Source organism: Anomaloglossus baeobatrachus, chromosome 1 (genome assembly GCF_048569485.1).
Source record: "Anomaloglossus baeobatrachus isolate aAnoBae1 chromosome 1, aAnoBae1.hap1, whole genome shotgun sequence".
NCBI classification, from domain to species: Eukaryota; Metazoa; Chordata; class Amphibia; order Anura; family Aromobatidae; genus Anomaloglossus; species Anomaloglossus baeobatrachus.
The window spans coordinates 851,921,112-851,947,053 of NC_134353.1; the positions used below are offsets into that span (position 1 = coordinate 851,921,112).

The following is a 25,942-nucleotide window of genomic DNA, read 5'->3' on the forward strand; positions in this document are numbered from 1 at the left end:
TGGCTGTGACTATCCATCTTCCTTTTCATTACAATCTTGCTGCCTTCCTTTTATTTTTTTATAGATAGTTTCTAAGAAAAAGAAAGTCTTCAAGTACAGCAAACACTGTGAATGGTCTCCTACCTCCGAGCGCCCGAATGTAGCCGGAGTAATACAACATTCTCTCTGTAGTTGTGGTTTTCCCAGCATCAATATGAGCCATGATCCCTATGTTCCTGATCCTGCAGTAAAAGAAAAACAGAAGAAATATAGGAAGCCTCACAAATATGGAAGTGATGAAACTGCAGCAACCAAGAAAGTTTTTCTAAAGTCCTTTGTAAAATTATAGTAGCGGCTGGATCGGCTTCTATGGGGCAATGAGCCACAAACATACCATTAATTTACCCATACCATTCATGTAAACTGCCTCTGGATCCAAAATTGCTGTGTACCATTGCCAATAAATAATTCAACCAACATTTTTGTATAAGAGCCATGTATACCAAGCTGTATCTCAGCAGTTTGTGATTAGGACGGCTCAATGTGTAAACATAGTGGGGCCTTGATATGCTTCCCCCCCACTGATGGTGTAAGTGAGCATGTGAGGAGATACATGCCATCCAAACCGCTGGCGGCATGAATCACAGCGTGGCTGCACAATCGTATCCAAGTATATTATTTGAAATACGGTACTCTGGCATTTAAGAGAAAATGTACTTTGAAGAGCCGAACACAAGGGTAGTCCTGAACCTCATCCCTTCCTCCTCCAGGTGGCTCGACTAGTCTCGTCTCTGGGCCCCGCCAGCTCTTCAAAGTATATTCTCTATAATATTATTATTATGATTATAAAAAATAAATAAATAATAATAATACAAATAAAATAATAATAATAATAATAATAATAATAATAATAAAAAAGCTGTTTACAATCATACAACCGGGCTGCACTTTATACTGCCCGTGATTAGGAAAATAGCAACAAAAAGAAGGGAATTTTGTTTACTTACCGTAAATTCCTTTTCTTCTAGCTCCTATTGGGAGACCCAGACAATTGGGTGTATAGCTTCTGCCTCCGGAGGCCACACAAAGTATTACACTTTAAAAAGTGTAACCCCTCCCCTCTGCCTATACACCCTCCCGTGCATCACGGGCTCCTCAGTTTTGGTGCAAAAGCAGGAAGGAGGAAACTTATAAATTGGTCTAAGGTAAATTCAATCCGAAGGATGTTCGGAGAACTGAAGACCATGAACCAAAAGAACAATTCAACATGAACAACATGTGTACACAAAAGAACAACCAGCCCGAAGGGAACAGGGGCGGGTGCTGGGTCTCCCAATAGGAGCTAGAAGAAAAGGAATTTACAGTAAGTAAACAAAATTCCCTTCTTCTTTGTCGCTCCATTGGGAGACCCAGACAATTGGGACGTCCAAAAGCAGTCCCTGGGTAGGTAAAAGAATACCTCGATAAAAAAAAGAGCCGAAAACGACCCCCTCTTACAGGTGGGCAACCGCCGCCTGAAGGACTCGCCTACCTAAACTGGCGTCTGCCGAAGCATAGGTATGCACCTGATAGTGTTTCGTGAAAGTGTGCAGACTAGACCACGTAGCTGCCTGACACACCTGTTGAGCCGTAGCCCGGTGCCGCAATGCCCAGGACGCACCCACGGCTCTGGTAGAATGGGCTTTCAGCCCCAAAGGAAGCGGAAGCCCAGAAGAACGGTAGGCTTCAAGAATCGGTTCCTTGATCCACCGAGCCAAGGTTGACTTGGAAGCCTGCGAACCCTTACGCTGGCCAGCGACAAGGACAAAGAGCGCATCTCAACGGCGCAGGGGCGCCGTGCGAGACACGTAGAGCCGGAGTGCTCTCACCAGATCTAATGAGTGCAAATCCTTTTCACATTGGTGAGTTGGATTAGGGCAAAATGAAGGTAAGGAGATATCCTGATTGAGATGAAAAGGAGATACCACCTTAGGGAGAAATTCCGGAACAGGACGCAGAACCACCTTATCCTGGTGAAAAACCAGGAAGGGGGCTTTGCATGACAGCGCTGCCAGCTCCGACACTCTACGGAGCGATGTAACTGCCACTAGAAATGCCACCTTCTGCGAAAGACGTGATAAAGAGACATCCCGCAGCGGCTCGAAAGGTGGTTTCTGAAGAGCCGTTAGCACCCTGTTAAGGTCCCAGGGTTCCAGCGGACGCTTATAAGGTGGGACTATGTGGCAAACTCCCTGCAGGAATGTGCGGACCTGCGGAAGCCTGGCTAGACGCTTTTGATAAAATACGGATAGCGCCGATACTTGTCCCTTGAGAGAGCCGAGAGACAAACCCTTGTCCATTCCGGATTGGAGGAATGAAAGAAAAAAGGGTAAGGCAAAGGGCCAGGGAGTAAAACCATTATCAGAGCACCAGGATAAGAAGATCCTCCAAGACCTGTGATAGATCTTGGCGGACGTTGGTTTCCTGGCCTGTCTCATGGTGGCAATGACATCTTGAGATAACCCTGAGGACGCTAGGAGCCAGGACTCAATGGCCACACAGTCAGGTTGAGGGCCACAGAATTCAGATGGAAAAACGGCCCTTGTGACAGCAAGTCTGGGCAGTCTGGGAGCGCCCACGGTTGACCCACAGTGAGATGCCACAGATCCGGGTACCACGACCGCCTCGGCCAATCTGGGGCGACGAGAATGGCGCGACGACAGTCGGACCTGATTTTGCGCAGCACTCTGGGCAGCATCGCCAGAGGAGGAAATACATAAGGCAGTCGAAACTGCGACCAATCCTGAACTAAAGCATCCGCCGCCAGAGCTCTGTGATCCTGAGACCGAGCCATGAATGCCGGGACTTTGTTGTTGTGCCGTGACGCCATGAGATCGACGTCCGGCGTTCCCCAGCGGCGACAGATCTCTCGAAACACGTCTGGGTGAAGAGACCATTCCCCAGCGTCCATGCCCTGACGACTGAGAAAATATGCTTCCCAGTTTTCTACGCCCGGGATGTGAACTGCGGAGATGGTGGAGGCTGTGGCTTCCACCCACTGCAGAATCCGTCGGACTTCCTGGAAGGCTTGACGACTGCGAGTGCCTCCTTGGTGGTTGATGTATGCGACGGCAGTGGCATTGTCCGACTGGATACGGATCTGCCTGCCCTCCAGCCACCGATGAAAAGCCAATAGGGCTAGATACACTGCCCTTATCTCCAGAATATTGATCTGAAGGGAAGACTCTAACGGAGTCCAGGTTCCCTGAGCCCTGTGGTGGAGAAAAACCGCCCCCCACTCTGACAGGCTCGCGTCCGTGGTGACCACAGCCCAGGTTGGGGGTAGGAAGGATTTTCCCTGCGAAAGAGAGTTGGGAAGGAGCCACCACTGAAGTGACTTCTTGGTTGCAAGGGAAAGAGAGACGTTCCTGTCGAGGGAAGTCGACCTCCTGTCCCATTTGCGGAGAATGTCCCACTGGAGTGGCCGCAGATGGAATTGCGCGAAGGGCACTGCCTCCATCGCTGCCACCATCTTCCCCAGGAAGTGCATGAGACGTCTCAAGGGGTGTGACTGACCCCGAAGAAGAGATTGCACCCCTGCCTGCAGAGAAAGCTGTTTGTCCAGCGGTAGCATGACTACCGCTGACTGAGTATGAAACTCCATTCCGAGGTAAGTCAGTGATTGGGTCGGTGTCAACTTGGATTTTGGGAAGTTGATGATCCACCCGAACTGCTGGAGAGTCGCCAGGGCGACGGTAAGGCTGTTTTGACACGCCATCTGAGAGGGTGCCCTGACCAGAAGATCGTCTAAGTAGGGAATCACCGAGTGGCCCTGAGAGTGTAGGACCGCCACAACAGATGCCATGACCTTGGTGAACACCCGTGGGGCTGTCGCCAGGCCGAAAGGCAATGCCACGAATTGAAGGTGTTCGTCCCCGATGGCGAAACGCAAAAAGCGTTGATGTTCGGGTGCGATCGCCACATGGAGATAAGCATCCTTGATGTCGATCGATGCTAGGAAGTCTCCTTGTGACATCGACGCGATGACCGAGCGGAGAGATTCCATCCGAAACCGTCTGATGCTCACATGTCTGTTGAGTAGTTTGAGATCCAGAACGGGACGGAACGAACCGTCCTTCTTTGGCACCACGAACAAGTTGGAGTAAAAGCCGCGACCATGTTCCTGGGGGGGGGGGGGGGGGGAACAGGGATCACAACTCCTTCGGTCTTCAGAGCGTCCACCGCCTGAAAAAGTGCATCGGTTCACGCGGGGGGCTGAGAGGTTATGAAGAAACGAGTCGGGGGACGAGAGCTGAACTCTATCCTGTAACCGTGAGACAGAATGTCTCTCACCCATCGGTCTTGAACATGTGGCCACCAGGCGTCACAAAAGCGGGAGAGCCTGCCACCGACCGAGGATGCGGTTCGGGGATGCCGAGAGTCATGAAGAGGCCGCCTTGGAGGCATTGCCTCCGGCGGGTTTTTGGGGGGCGTGGCTTAGCCCGCCACGCATAGGAGTTCCTCTGGCCTTTCTCCGGCCTGTTGGACGAAGAGGATTGGGGCTTGGCGGAGGAACGAAAGGACCGAAACCTCGATTGTATTTTCCGTTGCTGAGGTCTCTTCGGTTTGGACTGGGGTAAGGAGGAGTCCTTTCCCTTGGATTCCTTAATAATCTCATCCAATCGTTCGCCAGAAAACGGCAAACCGGTTAAGAACCTCTTGGAAGCTGAGTCTGCCTTCCATTCGCGCAGCCACATGGCCCTGCGGACTGCCACAGAATTAGCGGATGCCACCGCTGTACGGCTAGCAGAGTCTAGAACTGCGTTCATGGCGTATGAAGAAAAAGCTGACGCCTGAGAAGTCAAAGACGCAACCTGCGGAGCAGAATTACGTGTGACCGCATTAATCTCAGCCAGACAAGCTGAGATAGCTTGGAGTGCCCACACGGCTGCAAAAGCCGGGGCAAAAGACGCGCCCGTGGCTTCATAGATGGATTTCACCAGGAGCTCTATCTGCCTGTCAGTGGCATCTTTTAGCGATGAGCCATCTGCAACCGATACCACAGATCTAGCCGCCAATCTAGAGACTGGAGGATCCACTTTGGGACATTGAGCCCAACCCTTAACAACGTCAGAGGGGAAGGGGTAACGTGTGTCAGTAAGGCGCTTAGTAAAGCGCTTGTCCGGAACCGCTCTGGGCTTCTGGACAGCATCTCTGAAGTTAGAGTGATCAAAAAACGCACTCCGTGTACGTTTAGGGAACCGAAACTGGTGTTTCTCCTGCTGACAAGTCGACTCCTCTACAGGTGGCGGCGGGGGAGATATATCTAACACCTGGTTGATGGACGAGATAAGGTCATTTACTATGGCGTCCCCTTCAGGTGTATCAAGATTGAGAGCAACGTCAGGGTCAGAGCCCTGAGCTGCGACGTCCGCCTCGTCCTCCAGAGAGTCCTCAAGCTGGGAACCCGAGCAGCGTGAAGAAGTCGGGGAAGATTCCCAGCGAGCCCGCTTAGCCGGTCTGGGACTGTGGTCCGGGCAGGAGTCCTCCACGTGAGACCTAGGGCCCCCCCTGGGAGCGCGCTGCGGCGCGGACAGAGAGGGGCCTGGAGGGGACGATCCAACAGGGCCCGGGGCCTGTGTAAGGACCGGTCTGGACTGCAAAGCTTCAAGCAGCTTGGCAGACCATTTGTCCATAGACTGAGCCATGGATTGTGAAAGTGACTCAGAGAGTTTCTCAGCAAAAACGGCAAACTCTGTCCCTGCCGCCTGGACAGGGGGAGCAGGGGGGTCTACCTGAGCCGGGGGGCCCACTAGTGACCGAGGCTCCGGCTGAGTAAGCAAAACAGGGGTCGAGCATTGCTCACAGTGAGGGTAGGTGGAACCCGCAGGTAACATAGCCGCACAAGAGGTACAGGTCGCAAAATAACCCTGTGCCTTGGCACCCTTGCTCCTTGTGGACGACATGCTGTTGTCTCCTAGGAGAGTGATCACTGAGGGTATATGGGGAAAGGTATATAGCCCGACCGAACAGAAATATATATATATATATATAGTAACTATTCCGGCACCCTAAGGGGACCAGCACCGGGTGACCGGTGTGGCTTACCGACCGCTAAAAAGCGGAGCGTGTGTCCTCCAGATTCCCTGCCTTAGGTCTCCCAGAGTTGCAGAGCTCTTTCCTAGAAATCCTACACCGGCAGAATGTCAAAAAAAAATGGCTGCCGGAGCTCTCTGGGGAGGAGTGGAGCCGTGGGCGGCGCTAGAAAAGTGCGGGAATCTGGGGTCCCCACAGTGATCAGTGAGGGGGGAGGAAACATACAGGATGCTCCGGCCCTCACATCCGACGTCAGGTCGGCAGTCCCGCCCTTACCCCTGACAGACAGGCGCGGGGGCGGGAGTTTTGCTACTAGGCCGCAATGAAGGCGGGGACTAAATTTAAGACCGCGGCCGACAAGCAGGCGCGGTCGGCGCGGAAGTCCGCCGGTCTTCACAAATCAGCAGCTGCTGCAGCGTCCGGGATGAAGGTGCTCCATGCACAACCCCCATGGGGATACAGAGTACCTTAGAGATGCAGGGCCCGGTCCCTGAGGATAAATAGACTCCTGTCCGACAGATTCCCACAGGGGCTGCGGAGGGAGCACGGTCCCAGTAACTGGATGACCGGTCAGGATCCCACTTCTCCCAGAGCCGCTAAGGGATGGTGAAGGAAAACGGCATGAGGCTCCGGCCTTTGTACCCGCAATGGGTACCTCAACCTTAACAGCACCGCCGACGTAGTGGGGTGAGAAGGGAACATGCTGGGGGCCCCGTGGGGGCCCTCTTTTCTTCCAACCGACATAACTAATATGAGAATGCATGAGTGGATGTGTGCCTCCTTCCACACAAAGCATAAAACTGAGGAGCCCGTGATGCACGGGAGGGTGTATAGGCAGAGGGGAGGGGTTACACTTTTTAAAGTGTAATACTTTGTGTGGCCTCCGGAGGCAGAAGCTATACACCCAATTGTCTGGGTCTCCCAATGGAGCGACAAAGAAATGAGGAATAAATATCCTCCAAAAATTAAGCATTACTTACAGTAAAGAAGGGCATCAGCTGTAAATCGCCCAGGCCAAAAACTACTACTCCTGCCGGATACAGCTAAACCTCCACTAGGAGGAGGCATCACAGGTGCAGGAGGAGCAAATCACACACACTTTCTTATGGAGGGGGAAATTGCTGGATGGTAAAACAGCACACTGATGTCTTGCATAAAGCGCTTTTCACCCTTGCAGACACATAGTCACAAACCCGCAGCCTATTAGGTGACTCCCATTCTATTAGATATGGCGGGCTGCCAAGCCGTACTCCATCTGTGCACCATACAGGGACAGGACTCGAATATGCAAGGCCTAACAGAAAGGGGCCTGGCTGCATCCTGTATAAAAAAGTATGAGGTTTTAGTTGGTATTATGGCCAGAATACGGAAGCCTACAACCCTCGTCACGGGACCTCATGCTTGTAGGTCCCTACACTAAATATAAAATTATCAACAAAAAGAGGAATAAATATCCTCCAAAAATTAAGCATTACTTACAGCAAAGATAGGGCTGCAGTTGTAAATCGCCCAGGCCAAAAACTAATGCTCTAGCAGGATGCAGCTAAACCCCCACTAAAGTGGAGGCATCACAGGTGCAAGAAGAGCAAATCACACACACACTTCCAAAACATGGAGGGGGCGATTGCTGGATGATAAAACTGCACATTGATGACTTGCATAGAGCGCCGTGATTAGGGCAACATGAATCACTTAATAGACTACCTGTAAATCACGGTGCAGAAGCGCTCAGTTTAGCAGGCAGGAGGATGCATGCACGTGAGTGGATAAACCCCCGGACATTCAATCCAGACTGTACACCGCTGCGAGAGATCTCAGGAGTGGAGCGCTGTTCCCTTAGTTACACTTTCAGGAAATTGGAGCAAGCTTGTACCGAATACCAGCAATGTCCAAAACGTCTTACCTGGAGACAGGAGGGGTGATGATACTCCGCAATGATTTGACATCACCTGAAAAACAGCAGTAGAAGAAAGAATGACTATGGTGCTAACTATTGGTGCAGTATATACAGTGAAAATATACACATTTATATCGGAAGAAAAATAGACAAACCTTAAAGGAAAGCTGACATAGCAAATTACATATCAATCTGACCCGCACTCCTGAACGCAAATGAATGACAATAATGCTGTTTGTATGATTAGTTGTTGTGGTATAGTTAGAAATTAACATGTGCTATCTGGTGTGAAAAAACATTACACCGAGTTCCAGCATTTGGGCCGAGTCACTGAGTCATCTTTGCACACAAGTCCATATGCTTATGACTGATTGCTCCTCGGTAAGGTGACGGCAAAGCAGTCCTCTGAAATCTTACATACTCGTACGCACTTTTAGGGTTTGGGCTCCAAATGCTTCTTTCATGCGCAGCGAGCTGAACTGTGCACTACTCCACATGATGAATATTTACCCTCCACCAGTCCACCACAAGTCAAAAGACAATGGACTAGCAAAGATGATGGCCCTGCGATTGTCCAATCACTTATCCTACTATGTACTGCGATACCATAGGATGTAGTAACATGTATGGTCTCCTAAGAAGCCCCACCACAGGGTAGGTTTCAATAGAGCACTGTCATGCCAAACATGAGGGTCTTCAGCAGACCCACAGCTGCCATGTAACCCATTGGTACTCTGCAAACATGTCATGTTTGGGCAGGGAGGCGATGGTTGTGTGGAATGGCGCACTTACTCATGCTTTAAAGGGAAGATGTCGCGTTTTTTATTTTTGTATTAATAATAGTGATTATGAAATCAAGTATTTTTAATACAAAATTAAATTCACTGTTTATTTAGTTTTTATTTCATTCTAGTTTTACTGAAGCACTGGGGGCTGCCATCTTGGATTTGCTCTAACGACAGTCACATCAAATACGACAGCGCCCTGGGCATTGGGTCTGATAGACGGGCTCCAAACCTATACTTATCACAGAAATCTCCCTGCTATGAGCTGGATATGCTGCACTTTCCCCGTTACCCGTTCAGGATGTGTGAATACCGGTGCCGGGCCACCGTTACTGACCTCCCTACACTCTCCCCCTCGTCACCGCCACTCCCCCCATGCCACTCTTGCCCCCCTGTCGCTTTCCCTGCTCTCGTGTACTCACCTCGGGCCTCAGCTCAGCAGAGCGCGGTACACTGAGGAGCGGTATACAGCAGAGCACAAAATACAGCGGACCACGGTATACAGTGGGGTGGTATATGTGGGCGTGCATGTAGCAGAGCATTACGTGCGGGCGTGCGGCAGAGCATTGCGGGCGGGCGGGCGGCAGAGCAATGCTAGTAAGGGGCATGCAGAGTGCCATGCTAGTACGAGGCGTGCAGAGCGCTATGTGGCGAGCACTATGCAGCGGTCCTTGGTGACACTTTAAACATATTAGGATCACTTTGCAGTCACCAAAAAATGGCTCCGCACTGTGATCCTAAACGTCATCTTCCCTTTTCTTTTTGGAAACACCCAGATTGGGACGGGGAGCTGTGACATCACACACAGGAGAGCAGATTCTGGCCACTTTACTGCAGCTGTAATGTGAGCTACTTCTACAGTAGTTGTACAGTAGGATTTAAGCAGCTGCTCCCCCTAGTGTTTAAAAGTGGAAAATATCTAACTTTTAAAAAAAAAAAAATTATATATTGCTCAATTAAAAACAAATAATATTTAATTAAAACATGAATACTTTACAATTTTTCAGTTATTGAATTTTTTTTTTTTGGACGACACCTTCCCTTCAAATGCTATTTCTAATGGTTGACAGAGGCATTTAAAAACGTAACAATAGAGGGCGATGTTCCACCCGCAGCTGTTTGAGGCAGTTGAGGGCAGAATAACACAACTATGTCATGCTGGGAATAGAGGGGGCTCAGCACCGTACCCCACTCTATACACCCGCTACCGCCTTGCAGTGGATGACGGAAAGGGGTTATTCTTTTTTTAAAGAATAATGTACCTTACAATGAAATGCACAGAAATGTTGCCCAATACACAACTATACCTGCCGGCATGCTGTAGCTCCTAGAGGATCCATTATGATGTCTTAGTCGGCTGTACAGTAAACCTTGTCTTCTACAGCAATGGACACACTGGAGGAGAAAACAGCGATATGTCAATTGTGTGATCGATCGTCACCATTAATTTTTATCCCAAGTTTCATTAATGGCTTCTGCGGTTGTGTATCGTCTACTGATATTAGCAATAGGAACTGTGATGCCAATACTACAACAAGTGACCTGAGGTTACCCTTAAATGAATGGATGACAAACAGAAAACTGGGTTGTCTCAATCAATTGATACAATTCTCTTTGGCATGACGCAACAGTTTTTTTTCTTGGAATAATGCTTTAGTGGCTGGATAGTATGGTTACATACTTGTTACAGTGCACCCTGGTGTTCTTTTTATTCTCTCTTAGCAGATCCACCTACTGGGTCCAGGGCTGGAGAGAAGGAGCCGCTTCTAGTGCACTTATTTCTCCTGGCTGGCCAGTTTGACAGCAAATATAAGTCTGCTGCCCATGTATAAAAGTATACAGCCGCCAAGCAGCACTACTGAGCATGTGTGACCACCACCAAAGGACACACAAGGAGGACGTCTCAAAAGAGACTGAAAAGAAAACTAGGGGGCACCAAAACAAGTATATAACTAAAACATTGTTAAAGGGAGCCTTTCACCTACACACCTGCGGAACGGTCCAATATGGTAAGGTCTGAAAGGAAGTCGCTGCTCTCGGGTCCGGCGCCGCCTCTATCCTTGCGATCACCATCAGCCTTACTTGGTGAGGATGATGCGTCCTAGGTAATCCACACAGTGTCCTCCATTGTGCTACTGTACACGCACACTTTGCTCTGCCATGCTGAGGGAAGAGCAAAGTACTGTAATGCGCAGGCACAGGGAAAGATCGGAGAACACCTGCGCTGTGCATTACAGTACCCTTAGCATGGCAGAGCAAAGTGTGCGTGTACAGGAGCACAATGGAGGACACTGTGTGGATTACCTAGGACGCGTCATCCTCACCAAGCAGGGAGGACGGAGCTCACACAAGATAAAGGAGGCGCCGGACCCAAGAGCAGCAACGTCCACTGGACCTGACCGTATCTGCAGGCAAGTAAGTGACAGGTTCCCTCATCTCTGGGCATCACAGACTTGGCCCTATCTTGGATATCCTCATACCTAACCGACCAAACTTTCAGCGTCTCCCACTCTCACACCACTTCCTCATCTCGCCCCCTATCTGTCGGTGTCCCCCAAGGCTCAGTTCTTGGACCCCTGCTGTTCTCCATCTACACCAGGGGTGGGGAACCTTTTTTCTGCCGGGGGCCATTTTGAAATTTCTACCAACCTTCGGGGGCCGCACAAAACTATCAACTTGAAAATTACCCTAATATATTTGGTCAAACAATTAACTCACTGTGGTGGCTGGAGCTTCTACTCTTTGGTGCAGCTGTAATATTAGGCGATGTTGATCTTGTTGCTTTTCACAACTGCTTTTCCAGGTTTGAGTTGGCTGAGACTGCTGTATATACATCACAGGGGAGGGTTGGGAGGAATATAGATCACTGGGGAGGCTGGGGGCATAGACATCACTGGGGGGTACATACATCACTGGGGGATATCTACATCATTGATGGGGAGCACAGACATAGCTAGGGAGCATAAACATTTCTGGGGAGGGCTGGGAGGAATATACATCACTAGGGAAGCAGCAGGGCATAGACGTCACTGGGGGTACATACATTACTGGGCGGCACAGACTTCACTGGGGGTATATACACACCACTGGGTTGCACACACATAGCTGGGGGGCACAAACATTGCTGGGGTTCTATACATAGCCGGGGGCAGACAGCCCTTGGGGATGCCGAAGGGACACAGACAGCCCTGGGGGCACAGAGAATGATGGGAGAGGCTGGAGGCACAAACAAACCTGGGGGACGCTGGGGGCACAGATGGCACAGAGACGGATGGGAGAGGCTGAAGGCACAGACAGACCTGGGAGAGGCTCGGGGCACAGATATCACTGGGGATACTGGGGGGGGGGGCACAGATCACTGGGGAGACTGGGGAGGGGCACAGAGATCACTGGGGAGACTGGGGAGGGGCACAGAGATCACTGGGGAGACTGGGGGGGCACAGAGATCACTGGGGAGACTGGGGGGGCACAGAGATCACTGGGGGAGGGCACAGATCACTGGGGAGACTGGGGGGGCACAGAGATCACTGGGGAGACTGGGGGGGGCACAGAGATCACTGGGGGGACTGGGGGGGGCACAGAGATCACTGGGGGGACACAGATCACTGGGGAGACTGGGGGGGCACAGAGATCACTGGGGAGACTGGGGGGGGCACAGAGATCACTGGGGAGACTGGGGGGGGCACAGAGATCACTGGGGGGACTGGGGGGGGCACAGAGATCACTGGGGGGACACAGAGATCACTGGGGAGACTGGGGGGGGCACAGAGATCACTGGGGAGACTGGGGGGGGGGCACAGAGATCACTGGGGAGACTGGGGGGGGCACAGAGATCACTGGGGAGACTGGGGGGGGGCACAGAGATCACTGGGGAGACTGGGGGGGGCACAGAGATCACTGGGGAGACAGAGGGGGGCACAGAGATCACTGGGGAGACTGGGTGGGGGGGGCACAGAGATCACTGGGGAGACTGGGGGGGGCACAGATCACTGGGGAGACTGGGGGGGGGGCACAGAGATCACTGGGGGGGGCACAGAGATCACTGGGGGGGGCACAGAGATCACTGGGGGGGCACAGAGATCACTGGGGGGGCACAGAGATCACTGGGGGGGCACAGAGATCACTGGGGGGGCACAGAGATCACTGGGGGGGCACAGAGATCACTGGGGGGGCACAGAGATCACTGGGGGGGCACAGAGATCACTGGGGGGGCACAGAGATCACTGGGGGGGCACAGAGATCACTGGGGGGGGGCACAGAGATCACTGGGGGGGGGCACAGAGATCACTGGGGGGGGCACAGAGATCACTGGGGGGGGGCACAGAGATCACTGGGGGGGGCACAGAGATCACTGGGGGGGGCACAGAGATCACTGGGGGGGGCACAGAGATCACTGGGGGGGGCACAGAGATCACTGGGGGGGGCACAGAGATCACTGGGGGGGGCACAGAGATCACTGGGGGGGGCACAGAGATCACTGGGGGGGGCACAGAGATCACTGGGGGGGGGCACAGAGATCACTGGGGGGGGCACAGATCACTGGGGGGCACAGATATCACTGGGGGGGCACAGAGATCACTGGGGGGGCACAGAGATCACTGGGGGGGCACAGAGATCACTGGGGGGGCACAGAGATCACTGGGGGGGCACAGAGATCACTGGGGGGGCACAGAGATCACTGGGGGGGCACAGATCACTGGGGAGACTGGGTGGGCTCAGATCACTGGGAGGGCACAAATCACTGGGGAGAAAGAGGGGCACAGAGCGCTGGGGAGCACAGGCAGACCCGGGGGAGCTTGGAGACAGTTAGAGAACTGGGTGAGGCTTGGATCACTGAGCGCTGGAGGTGGCCGCGGGCACGGAGGTCGCTTCCGGCGCGCACAGAGAGGAGCAGCCACCGCCGGGTACACGGAGCTGCCGCCGGGTACAGGAAGCCGCCGCCAGGTACAGGAAGCCGCTGCCGCCAGGTACAGGGAGCCGCCGCCACCGGGTACAGGGAGCCGCCGCCGCAGCCGGGAGAGCATCCGCCACCGGGCACAGGGAGAGCCGCCGGGAGCAGGGAGAGCCGCCGGGTATAGGGAGCCGCCGCCGCCAGGTACAGGGAGCCGCCGCCACCGGGTACAGGGAGCCGCCGACACCGGGTACAGGGAGCCGCCGCCGCAGCCGGGAGAGCATCCGCCACCGGGCACAGGGAGAGCCGCCGGGAACAGGGAGAGCCGCCGCCGAGCACAGAGCGCTGCCCGGCACAGTAAGACCTGGGGGATGATTGGCATTTGGCAGTCAATCCTCTTGTTTGATTGTAGGGCACCTTAAGCCGACTCCACCTACAAAGTACGTCCTCACGTAGGCAGTGCCAGCGTGGGGACGTAGTCTTTCAGGTATAGGAAATGCAGCGTTCAGCATTGAACGCGCTGTGTGGGGTTTTAAAGGGCCAGCCGCTAGCAAGATGCGGCTGCCGCCCCAGCACTACAGTTCCCGGGAATCAGCCCGGGGGCCGCAGAAAAAGTCATCGCGGGCCGCATAGGCCCGCGGGCCGGAGGTTCCCCACCCCTGATCTACACCTTCAGCCTGGGACAGCTCATAGAGTCTCACGGCTTTCAGTATCATCTCTATGCCGATGACACACAGATCTACCTCTCTGGACCTGACATTACCTCTCTACTAACCAAAATCCCACAATGTCTGTCTGCTATTTCATCCTTCTTCTCTGTGCGATTCCTAAAGCTTAACATGGACAAAACAGAGTTCATTGTCCTTCCTCCTCCTCACTCATGTCCTCCAACAAGCCTTTCCATCGAACTTGATGGTACTTACTCTCCCCAGTCTCACAAGCTCGTTGCCTTGGAGTAAAGGGGGCTTTACACGCAATTGTAGCGATAGCGAGCGTGTAAGTACCCGCCCCCGTCGCGCATGCGATTCTTTGTAATCGCTGCCGTAGCGAACATTATCACTACGGCAGCGTCACACATACTTACCTGGTCGGCGGCGTCGCTGTGACTGCCGAACAATCCCTCCCTCAAGGGGAGGGACGTTCGGCATCACAGCGAAGTCACTGCAACGTCACTAAGCGGCCGGCCAATCAAAGCGGAGGGGCGGAGATGAGCAGGACGTAACATCCCGCCCACCTCCTTCCTTCCGCATTATGGCCGGCGGCAGGTAAGGAGACGTTTCTCGCTCCTGCGGTGTCACACATAGCGATGTGTGCTGCCGCATGAGTGATGAACCACCTGGATAAACAACCCTTACCGGTTTTTGAGTTTGGGACGACCTCTCCATGGTGAACGATTTTCACCATTTTTGAGGTCGCTTAAGGTCGCTGGTCAGTGTCACACGCTGCGATATCGTTAATGACGCCGGATGTACGTCACTAACAACGTGACCCCGACGATAAAACATTAACGATATCGTAGCGTGTAAAGCCCCCTTAACCCTCGACTCTGCTCTATCCTTCAAGCCACACATCCAAGCCCTCTTCCCCTCATGCAGACTACAACTCAAAAATATCTCCCGGATCCGTGCTTTCCTTAACCAAGAATCAGCAAAAACATTAGTGCATGCCCTCATCATCTCCTGTCTCGACTACTGCAACCTCCTGCTCTCTGGCCTCCCTTCCAAAACTCTTGCACCCCTCCAATCTATCCTAAACTCTGCGGCCCGCTAAATCCACCTCTCCCCTCGCTATTCCCCAGCCTCGCCACTCTGCCAATCCCTTCACTGGCTTCCCATCGCCCAACGACTCTAGTTCAAAACATTAACCATGACATACAAAGCCATGCACAACCTGTCTCCTCCCTACATCTGTGACCTAGTCTCCCGGTACCTACCTGCACACAACCTCAGATCCTCACAAGATCTCCTTCTCTACTACCCTCTCATCTGCTCTTCCCACAATCGCGTACAAGATTTCTCCCGTGCCTCCCCCATACTCTGCAACGCTCTACCTCAGCATATCAGACTCTCCCCTACCGTGGAAAGCTTCAAGAGGTACCTCAAGACCCACCTCTTCCAACAAGCCTACAACCTACAATAACCCTCAGTCCAGTAGACCACTGCGCAACCAGCTCTGTCCTCACCTATTGTACCACCACCCATTCCCTGTAGGCTGTGAGCCCTCGCGGGCAGGGTCCTCTCTCCTCCTATACCAGTCTGTCTTGTACTGTTAATGATTGTTGTACGTATACCCTCTTTCACTTGTAAAGCGCCATGGAATAAATGGCACTATAATAATAAATAATAATAATAATAATAAAATCATTTCAACTTAATTATTTTTTGTGTGGTCCAAAATACAAAACAAATGTATAATCCTAAAACAGAGGCATACAGATAAATTATTTTTTTGCCTAAAAATCTGCTACGATGAGAAGAATCCAATAATTGTTGATTGTCAAGTGTTTCACAAAGTTAGGGGATCAAATATGCTTGTATGTGGCCACTATAGGATAACGATCTGATAGCCAAAATCACAGATCAGTGCTTACCTCTGGGTACACAGCAGATGCTCCCAGCACAGACCTGTACAGCGCAAACATCCTCGCAGCTTTGTAATCTACTGACTCTGCGTACAAACCTATAAAAAGACACATCTTTAACTTTCTATAGAACTTAGCAGCTGCTAAGAGATAATCCTAAGCCTACACATTACAATATATATTAGTATGTTTGGTACCTTCATGTGCATCATTTGATGCAGTGTTTAATGAGATGTCAACTAGTGATGAGCGAGCACTACCATGTTTGGGTGCTCGATACTCGTAACTAGTGATGAGCGGGCACTACCATGCTCAGGTGCTCGGTACTCGTAACTAGCAATGAGCGGGTACTACCATGCTCAGGTGCTCAGTACTCGTAACCAGTGATGAGCGGGCACTACCATGCTCGGGTGTTCTGTACTCGTAACTAGAGATGAGCTGACAGTACCATGCTCGGGTGTTCTGTACTCGTAACTAGAGATGAGCTGACAGTACCATGCTCGGGTGTTCTGTATTCGTAACCAGTGATGAGCGGGCACTACCATGCTCAGGTGCTCGGTACTCGTAACCAGTGATGAGCGGGCACTACCATGCTCGGGTGCTCAAAACTAGCAATGAGCAGGCTCTACAATGCTTAGGGTTCACGGTACTCGTAACCGGTAGTTGGACGCTTGGATGGGTGCGACTCGTTCACCGAGCATAACAGAAGTCAAAGGGAAACTCGGTACACGAGTACAGCCCATCTGAGCACCAACTGCTCATTTCGAGCACTGATCACCCAAGCATGGTAGTGCTTGCTCATCACTAATGTCAAGTGATCCTAAATAGTTAACACTGAGAAGTGCCTCAAAAAAACAAGCAACTTTGCAATTTACTTGTTATTAAAAATCTCTATTCTCAAGAATGGATCATTTTTTAGTGCTTGTTGCCAAGGTTACCGGCCACCGCTGCAATCTATCGTGGGTCACTGATCTCCTATGCAAGAAACACAATGCTTAGCGGTGTTATCCGTCACTGTAATCCTGTCTAGAGGGCCATTTACACGCTGCGACATCGCTAACGATATATCGTCGGGGTCACGGTGTTTGTGACGCACATTTGGCGCCGTTAGCGACATCGCAGCGTGTGACAGGCAGGAGCGACCTTAAACAATCGCAAAAGAGGCAAAAATCGTTTGTCTGAGACAGATCGTTTATTTATGAAAAATCGTTGTCTGGTCAGTAGCGATGTTGTTCTTCGTGCAGCAGCACACATCGCTATGTGTGACACCGCAGGAACGAGAAACATCTCCTTACCTCCGTCCACCGGCAATGAGGAAGGAAGGAGGGGGGCGGGATGTTACAGCCGCTCATCTCCGCCCCTCCTCTGCTATTGGACGCCTGCCGTGTGACGTCGCTGTGACGCCGCATGTACCGCCCCCTTAGAAAGGAGGCGGATCGCTGGCAACAGCAACGTCGCAGTGAAGGTAAGTCCGTGGGACGGGTGTTAGCGATGTTGTGCGCCATGAGCAGCGATTTGCCCGTGACGCACAACCGACAGGGGCGGGTACGCTCGCTAGCAATATCGGTACCGATATCACAGCGTGTAAAGTACCCTTGAGATGATGAGACTGCTGAAAACTCTTGTGTACAGAAAATGGAGTGTGAGCCTAAAATTAGGTGTAGCGGTCAGAGTCAAAATAGGAAGATTTCAAATATTACATATAGTAAGTTTGAAAGTTGTGGGGGGAACCCTTTAATCCAGTTGATTGGCAGCCGGTTATACCCCAATGCAGCAGGGAACCGGTGGTTAATAGCATAATTTTGGCAGTTACGACCTGATGGCAGGTTCGCCCCAATGGGGAAGTATAAAAGTGGCAGATAACCCCTATAATAGCAGGAGGCAGCAGGCACGCCCATACCCCTCACTCTGCGCCCATACCCTTCGCTTCTGCATCACTGTGACCCTCCGCCCTCTCCTCCTCTCTGCAGCCAGCCCGTTATTACACTGTCTATTAATGGAGGTTATGGATCTGTGCATCACATTTCTTGGCAACTTTGTAAAATAATACAAATAATAGTTACCACCCGCATCAGCGATGTCAGAACTGGGTCACCCAGGGTGCGTACAGCACTGTTATGTCATGTCACCACTTCAGCCAATTAGAGGCCTCTATTAGGCTGCCAGGCAAATTTATTCAGTGGGGACAGCAGCCTAATAGAAGTCACTGATTGGCTGTAGTAGTCACATGGTATAATATGACCGGGACGGTGCCGGGGGGTATGGGTCTAATATTTGTATTTTACACAGGTAGTGCTTTATTTATAGAGACTCTCCGTATGGTGGGCACACCCTGGGCCCTGAGCAGAGGGTCAGTAGCACTTCGCTTTGGACGCCATACGCTGGTGGAACACACATTAATGACCTACAAGAGCCCGACTCACCTGCATGCAGCTCACACCCCCACGTGACTATTCTTCTCCCCACGTGATGACAGTCTGCGTAATGACGTCATTGCGGATCAACAACAAATCTGACCTTCTTCCCAGAATTCCGCGCCCGGACGCCACCAATACCCACATTCCCCTCAGGTTATTACCGTTGATAAATAAATATAATAGGGGTTTTTTTTCGTGTTTTACCAGCTGGGGATGAAATTCCTATGGAACTGGAAACATAAAATATTGCCTTAATTCTAGTGAATAAAGTCAACTCTGCTGCTACCGAGAATGGTTTTACCCGGAAATGACGTAAGGCGTGCTGTGTGGGCGGAGCCTTTCTTTTGCACTTCCATCGTGCTCGGTGGCGGTGTCCGGGCCTCCGGGGCTGAAAGTTCCATCTCGTGTCGCTTCCTCGGGGTAAAGGACATAAAGAAGTCCCGCACCGGAGAAGACCGCCATCATGGTGAGCGCGGCATGTGCGGGCTATAGCTGGCGGGCACGCTGGGACTCGTAGTACCCCTACTGAGCACGCTGCGGCCTATCAGATTTGTGGCTCTTACACCGCGTCCTAGTCTGACTCCTGATAAACCATGTTTCACTGGGAGGCTCACACTTGTACTGGGCGCTTTATTATTGAGATGACAAAAGCTGATGGGCCTGTTCTAGCCACTGGCTGCTCCGGGGCCGTATGTGTCCGTATCCGCATTCTGGGTTTCTTCTGGTTTGTTATATGGGAGAGCATTGTACTGGGGGCCTCATGTTCCACTATTGACAAGTGAAAGCTAAGAAAAGGACAAGCTCAATAGGGTCTCATCTCAGAGGCAAAAGTGTTAACAGAATAAAACAAAGAGAACATACACTACTTTGATACCATAGTAGTAGTTTGTCCTGAAGACGTTTATCAATTCAAAAAGCTTACACCCAATAAAACTACTTGGATTATATATTCTACTTCTCATCTCGGCTCTTTCCAATACAATTTTGATTTCTCACTGTTTAAAATGTGGATCAGAAAATGGAAGACTTCAACATAGTTAAAGGGAACCTGTCACCAGTTTTATGGCCTATAAGCTGCGGCCACCACCAGTGAGCTCTTATATACAGCGTTCTAACATGCTGTATATAAGAGCGCAGGCCGCTGTGACAACATAAACACTTTATAATACTCACCTAAACCGGTTGCTGTGGCGCTGTTCCCCGGGACCGGCGCTTCCTCTCTCGGCCATCTTGCTCCTCTGTCTTCTGAAGCCTGTGTGCATAATGCGTCCACGTCATACACACTCGCCGGCACTGAGGTCTGAGCATACTACAATACTTTAAGCAGATAAAGTGCGCCTGCTCAGGACCTCAGTACCGGCGAGTGTGTAAGACGTGGACACATCATGCACACAGGCTTCAGAAGACGGAGGAGCAAGATAGCCGAGAGAGGAAGTGCCGGTCCCGAAGAACAGCGCCGCCCACAGGACCAACCAGCACCGCAGCGACCGGTTTAGGTGAGTATTATAAAGTGGTTTTTATGTTCTCACAGTAGCCTGCACTCTTATATACAGCATGTTAGAATGCTGTATATAAGAGCCCACTGGTGGTGGCCGCAGCTTATAGGCCATAAAACTGGTGACAGGTTCCCTTTAAAGTGTTCTTGGATCATGTGGTAATAGGCCGTCAGTCTAAGATCATCAGAGCCTGACACTGAGCACCTCCAACCAGCAGCAACCACAGGTGAATGGTGCAGAGAGCTGATCTGAGTCCTGAGGACGGCTGAACACTGGGGATGCCAGACCCCTAAGGATCTGATAGCGATGACCCATCCTACGGGGCAGTCTATATTATATGACCAGAGACAACTTTAAAACCTTCTAGTGGTGAGAAGTTTCATCTTGTGTAGGAAGCCACAGTGATACTGTGCAGCAGAAATATCAGAACGGGATGTCTGGTTAAAGGGGTTCTTCAAGAATTGTTATAAAATAATGCAATAATGTATATTTTAAAATCCCTTTATTTAGCAAAAAAGTCTTGCTTTATCTATTACACTCCCAGGATTTTAGAGATGGCGACAGCCATAAATCCGTGTGCAGTGTCTTAGATTTCAGAGCAGCATCCGGTCAAGCACCCTGAATCCCCATTCCTCTATTCATTAAACCATACAGAAGCCTGGATGGAGTGAACAGAAGATAAACCCCTTTCTTCAGCTGACGGTGTATGCACATCCATCTCAGTCAGCCTGACAGGTTTAGTGCAGACAGGATGTCTCTCGCTCTTCATGCAGTCTGTTGGAGGATGGGTGCACACTGCTAGATGGAAGTTGCCATCTAAAATCCTGGCAGTGCAGGATATGCAGCATACCTTTTTGCTGAATACAGACCTTTAGAAAAATGTTAAATATTTAAAAGTATTTTACTTATCACATTCTCACACAACCTATGTAGAAAAATAAATGTTTTCACCTATCTAGTGTCAACTACTGGGATCGGCACTGTTCTGCTGTATGGGGCACTTACATTCCCATTAAAATGGAGCTCAGGGCACATGCTGGACCCTTGCCCCATTTATTCCATCTGTGGCTGCTGAGCGCTGCACTCAACTTTTCAAAGCAGTCCCTTAGGGAATTAATTAGGGGTGATCGAATACCTCAAATATTTGGCATCGCGAATATCCGACGAATAGGTCGTCGCTATGCGATTATTCGATGCGTAATGCAAGTCTATGCGAAACCCGAATAGTTGTTGTTCGGGTTTCCCATAGACTTACATTGCGCATCGAATATTCGCGAATAGTTGAATAGCGGCGACCTATTCTGCAAATATTCGCGAAGCCAAATATTTGAGGTATTCGATCATCCCTAGAATTCATGTATCCAATCTGTCGCACTATATTGCAATAGAGATGGCAGTTGTCCAAACTGGTGCTGATGGGCACAGGTCCCTGCAGCCGGACACCCCAACCGATTAGCAAGTTATCGCTTCTCCTGCAGGTTAGTGATGATGTGTTTTTACTGGGCTTAGTATCCACTCTAGAGTATAATCACCTGTAATTTGTACAGTTGCCCCTTTTATCTTTCCAGACACTCCAGCACAAGATGCAGAACTGATTGTCAGTTGCAGAATTGCCTGTTGCATATCTGTGCCGTGTGAATATACACTGACTCGTGCCATCTGGGCAGGATCTGTTTTTTCTTAGTTTCTTGTATTTTAGTAAACTATCCTGTTCATATTGTGTAGAATCGGTGCGGAGTTCTTGTCACCATCTGTTACTGACCCTATGGCTTCCTCCTTTTCTACTTGTAGCCTCAGAACGACTACATTGAGTTACACCGTAAGCGGTACGGATATCGCTTGGATTACCATGAGAAGAAGAGGAAGAAGGAGGGCCGAGAGGCTCATGAGCGATCACAGAAAGCTAAGAAACTTATCGGCCTGAAGGCTAAACTCTACCACAAGCAGCGCCATGCCGAGAAGATACAGATGAAGAAAACGTACGTAGCTCTTTCGGCAATTCATAGAACATGGTAGGTCATTGAATGGCATTAGTCCGCATTTTCACATGTCTTTTCCTTCATCCAGTATTAAAATGCATGAAAAGAGGAACACGAAACAGAAGAATGACGAGAAGACGCCAGAAGGTGCAGTTCCCGCTTATCTGCTGGACCGAGAAGGGCAAAACCGAGCCAAAGTTCTCTCCAATATGATCAAACAGAAGCGAAAAGAGAAAGCAGTGAGTGACGTTTGGTTCGTAAATTGGTCAGGTGTCCTATCCGTGTACTAGAGTCTTACTCATTATTTGTTTATATTTTTAGGGTAAATGGGAGGTTCCTCTCCCCAAAGTCCGCGCTCAGGGGGAAACAGAAGTGCTTAAAGTCATCCGCACAGGAAAGAGGAAGAAGAAGGCTTGGAAAAGGATGGTCACCAAAGTTTGCTTTGTCGGAGATGGATTCACACGAAAACCTCCTAAATATGAAAGATTTATCAGACCCATGGTGAGTGTGATAAGTTACGGTTTCCATTTTCTAATCTGGACATAGGATTGTAGTGTCCTCCATCCTTAATATAGGCTCAGATTGGGAGCCCTAAAGTCCATGGAAAATAGGGAATTCGTTTGATGTGACAGGTAATTTTCCACAGACCTGTAAATGTCCCAACTCTCATCACACATGCTCAGGACCAGGTTGTAGCCAATAAGACTGTCTGACATTTCTTAGGGTACCATCTCACTAAACGACGTACCAGCGATTCCGACCACGATACGACCTGGTCAGGATCGCTGGTATGTCGCTATAGGGTCGCTAGTGAGCTGTCAATCAGGCAGATCTCACCAGCGACTTGTGTAACGATGCTGCACTTGGTAACCAGGGTAAATATCGGGTAACTAAGCAAAGTGCTTTGCTTGGTTACCTGATATTTACCCTGGTTACCAGCGTACACCGCTTACAGGCTGCCAGGGCTGGCTCCCTGGAAATGTAGCTAGGGTACACATTGGGTTACTAAGCAAAGCTTTGCTTAGCTACCCGATATTTACCCTGGTTACCAGTGTACGATGCTTAGTCGGTGCTTTTTGGTCTCCCGCCGTCAAACACGCCGATGTGTGCTGCACAGCGGGAGACCAACGAGCAAAAAATGCACCAGAACAGCGTGAAATGATCAGCGATTTCACAGCAGGGGCCAGGTCGCTGCTTAGTGTCACACACAGTGAGATCGCTAATGAGGTCACACAACCTGTGACTCAGCAGCGATCTCGCTATGTGAGAAGTACCCTTTACACTGGCTAATCAGCTGATATCTCTGGAGGAAGCTGCAGGCGGCCACTCGTATTCCTGCAATTTATGACGCCTGTAATGGATAACCTGCCATGTACTGATGGGTTGTGTTAATTATCTGATCAATAAGACAGTAGGGTTCTGAGTGGGAAACAGTGTTTTGCACCTGGACAGGAACATTTGTGCCACAGCTCTTGCAGTGTGAAAGAATAGACATCACTCTGGCACATCAAGAAAGTGGTTTGTTTTTTTTAAAGGGAACGTGTCAGGTGCAATTTTCACCCAGAACCACGAGCAGTTGTGGCTGCATATTGCTAATTCCTGCCTAACCGTCCCTGTATACACTAGCATAGATAGAGATGTTTAGAAAAAGTATTTAGAAAGATCTTTTATGATATGCTAATGAGCGAGGGGACTAGGCGCAAGGGCTTTGTTTCCTGACATGCACTCTAAGCATGTTAACACACCCACAGGGGTGGGCTAACATGCTATTCAATGCCCATTCCTCAGCGTCCTCGGTGGTGACGTGCATTCCTGTGTTCGTTGTCGCTGCCTCAGACGCCAAGTTTAGGCTTAGTGCGCACGAACAGAAGTCCCCGGACCTCCAGTCATGCGCGCTACACCAGTTTGAAGCCGGGACGTGTACACCAGGCTTCATAATGCACATGACCGGAAGTCTGGGGATCATGCGCACTGAGCAAAAATCCAACGTCTGGTGCGGTGGCAGCAGAGGGGAGCATGACCATGCCTCTGACTGCACATTCATTAGCATGTTAGCGGGCCCACTAGCCAAGAACCGCTATTAGTTCTTGGTGCATACAGGACCTGACAGGTTCCATTTAACACTGGAGCTACACAATGGGTTTATGGTTTTAGCTACAGGTAAAATATACCTGTGTACTGTGTTAGCCAGTAGATAGATCAACTATTGAGGACTTTCACTTTTTAATTTCTTTTTTTGGGGGTGTATTAGCTGTAGCATTTCTTGGTTGCATCCTAATATAACCATAAAGGGCGTATTAAATGGCACATCCATCTTTCTCATGACCACTGGGGCCAAATGCTGATCTCCTCAGTGGTTACGTTTGCATGGGCAGTGATAGGTTGCAGCAGTCGTGTGAATGAAGGACATGCCATCATCGCTGCAGGACTGGCATTGGAGTAAATGGGCAAATTATGGTTTGTTTGTTTTTTTATTTTAACCCCTTTATAGCAGTTGGCCAGTTTGAATGAACAATGTATTACCCTGTAGAAGGACTTGCACTAGAAAGATTACTGTAAACCAAACTGAATGTGTCCTAGCAGGTGACTGCTCATCTAACGTGTCGATGGATGAAATATATTCCATTTACATACCCTAAAATGTAAAATGCAGCATTCATTAGTCCTTCTAACAGATTATACTTCACGGGCAAGGCAGAAATGCGCTCACCTAAAATGTGGACGAGTGTATGGAGGTAGACAGCAGTTATTCATAATTGTGGATGTTTTTTTATCATTCACAAACCAGAATTTCTTGTGTTTTCCAGGGTCTACGTTTTAAAAAGGCTCATGTGACTCATCCTGAACTGAAGGCCACATTCTGCTTACCTATCCTGGGTGTAAAGAAGAACCCATCATCGCCCCTCTACACCACCTTAGGCGTCATCACAAAGGGAACAGTCATAGAGGTGAACGTCAGCGAGCTTGGTCTGGTCACACAAGGAGGCAAAGTTATATGGGGTAAGACGTCCATTCCTAACCTGCATTTGATTGTCCTTTATACTATGATGATGCTAATGTATTGACATTCATTGTATTTATTTTTTTCTTCCTTAAGGAAAATATGCACAAGTCACGAATAACCCAGAAAACGATGGCTGCATTAACGCAGTTTTACTCGTATAACGTTCTCTTTGGCTGAACGTGGACTGGATTCTGCTAGAAGTAACAGGCCCATATTGGGAGATCACCTTCTGCTCAGTGTAATAAATGTTTTCTGTTAATAAGTGGGCATTATTGGTCTTTATTCAGTTTTAAATCAGATAGCGAGAACAATTTTATATGGGAACAGAACGGCTTTCCCCAGCAATAATGGTAAAATCCTACCATGCTGATCACCACCGGGCAGCATCTGATTCTAAAGGTGTTATCTTCATGTGACCCCCTATGAGGCCATGATTCAGTTTGCTGGAAAATGCAGCTGCTTCTCTCCCCTTTGCTGTTTGGGCTAATTATAACCTGAACCTGTCTTCATACAGTGCTGCCGTTTAAGTCCTGTCCTCAAGTATCATGCCAGATCCTTAAAGCACTCCAACTAACTTTTTTTTTTTTATTTATTTCATGAATATATGCATGTTAGGCTGGCTTCAGATGTCCGTGTTTCAGGTACGTGTGACATTGTTTTTAAAACAGATGCCACCATGTTATTTGCTGTTATTCACACGTCTGTGTTTTCACACGGACCGTGTGACCTCTCATGACCCCGCACGCATGTCCGTTTTCTTTGTCGCTCCATTGGGAGACCCAGACAATTGGGTGTATAGCTTCTGCCTCCGGAGGCCACACAAAGTATTACACTTTAA

General features: G+C 50.0%; 2 protein-coding genes across 2 annotated transcripts in view; one reads left to right on the forward strand and one right to left on the reverse strand.

Annotated features, from left to right (window-relative positions):
- GFM2 (GTP dependent ribosome recycling factor mitochondrial 2) overlaps window positions 1-18,675 on the reverse strand; it is a 121,693-nt gene extending 103,018 nt beyond the window's left edge. The window contains exons 1-5 of the mRNA XM_075325388.1: window positions 18,632-18,675; window positions 16,218-16,306; window positions 10,044-10,131; window positions 7,958-8,003; window positions 124-221 (exon numbers count right to left, since the gene is read on the reverse strand). Coding sequence (XP_075181503.1) covers window positions 124-221; window positions 7,958-8,003; window positions 10,044-10,131; window positions 16,218-16,268 — 283 coding nt within the window. The 5' untranslated portion in view covers window positions 16,269-16,306; window positions 18,632-18,675. The remainder of the gene's footprint in view (window positions 1-123; window positions 222-7,957; window positions 8,004-10,043; window positions 10,132-16,217; window positions 16,307-18,631) is intronic.
- Window positions 18,676-18,952: 277 nt separating this feature from the next.
- Window positions 18,953-25,366, forward strand: NSA2 (NSA2 ribosome biogenesis factor). Its single transcript, XM_075342245.1, has 6 exons — window positions 18,953-19,091; window positions 21,913-22,100; window positions 22,189-22,339; window positions 22,422-22,601; window positions 24,908-25,100; window positions 25,198-25,366. The coding sequence occupies exons 1-6, from the start codon at window positions 19,089-19,091 to the stop codon at window positions 25,263-25,265; spliced, it is 783 nt and encodes a 260-aa protein (XP_075198360.1). The 5' UTR covers window positions 18,953-19,088; the 3' UTR covers window positions 25,266-25,366.
- The last annotated feature ends 576 nt before the right edge of the window (window positions 25,367-25,942 follow it).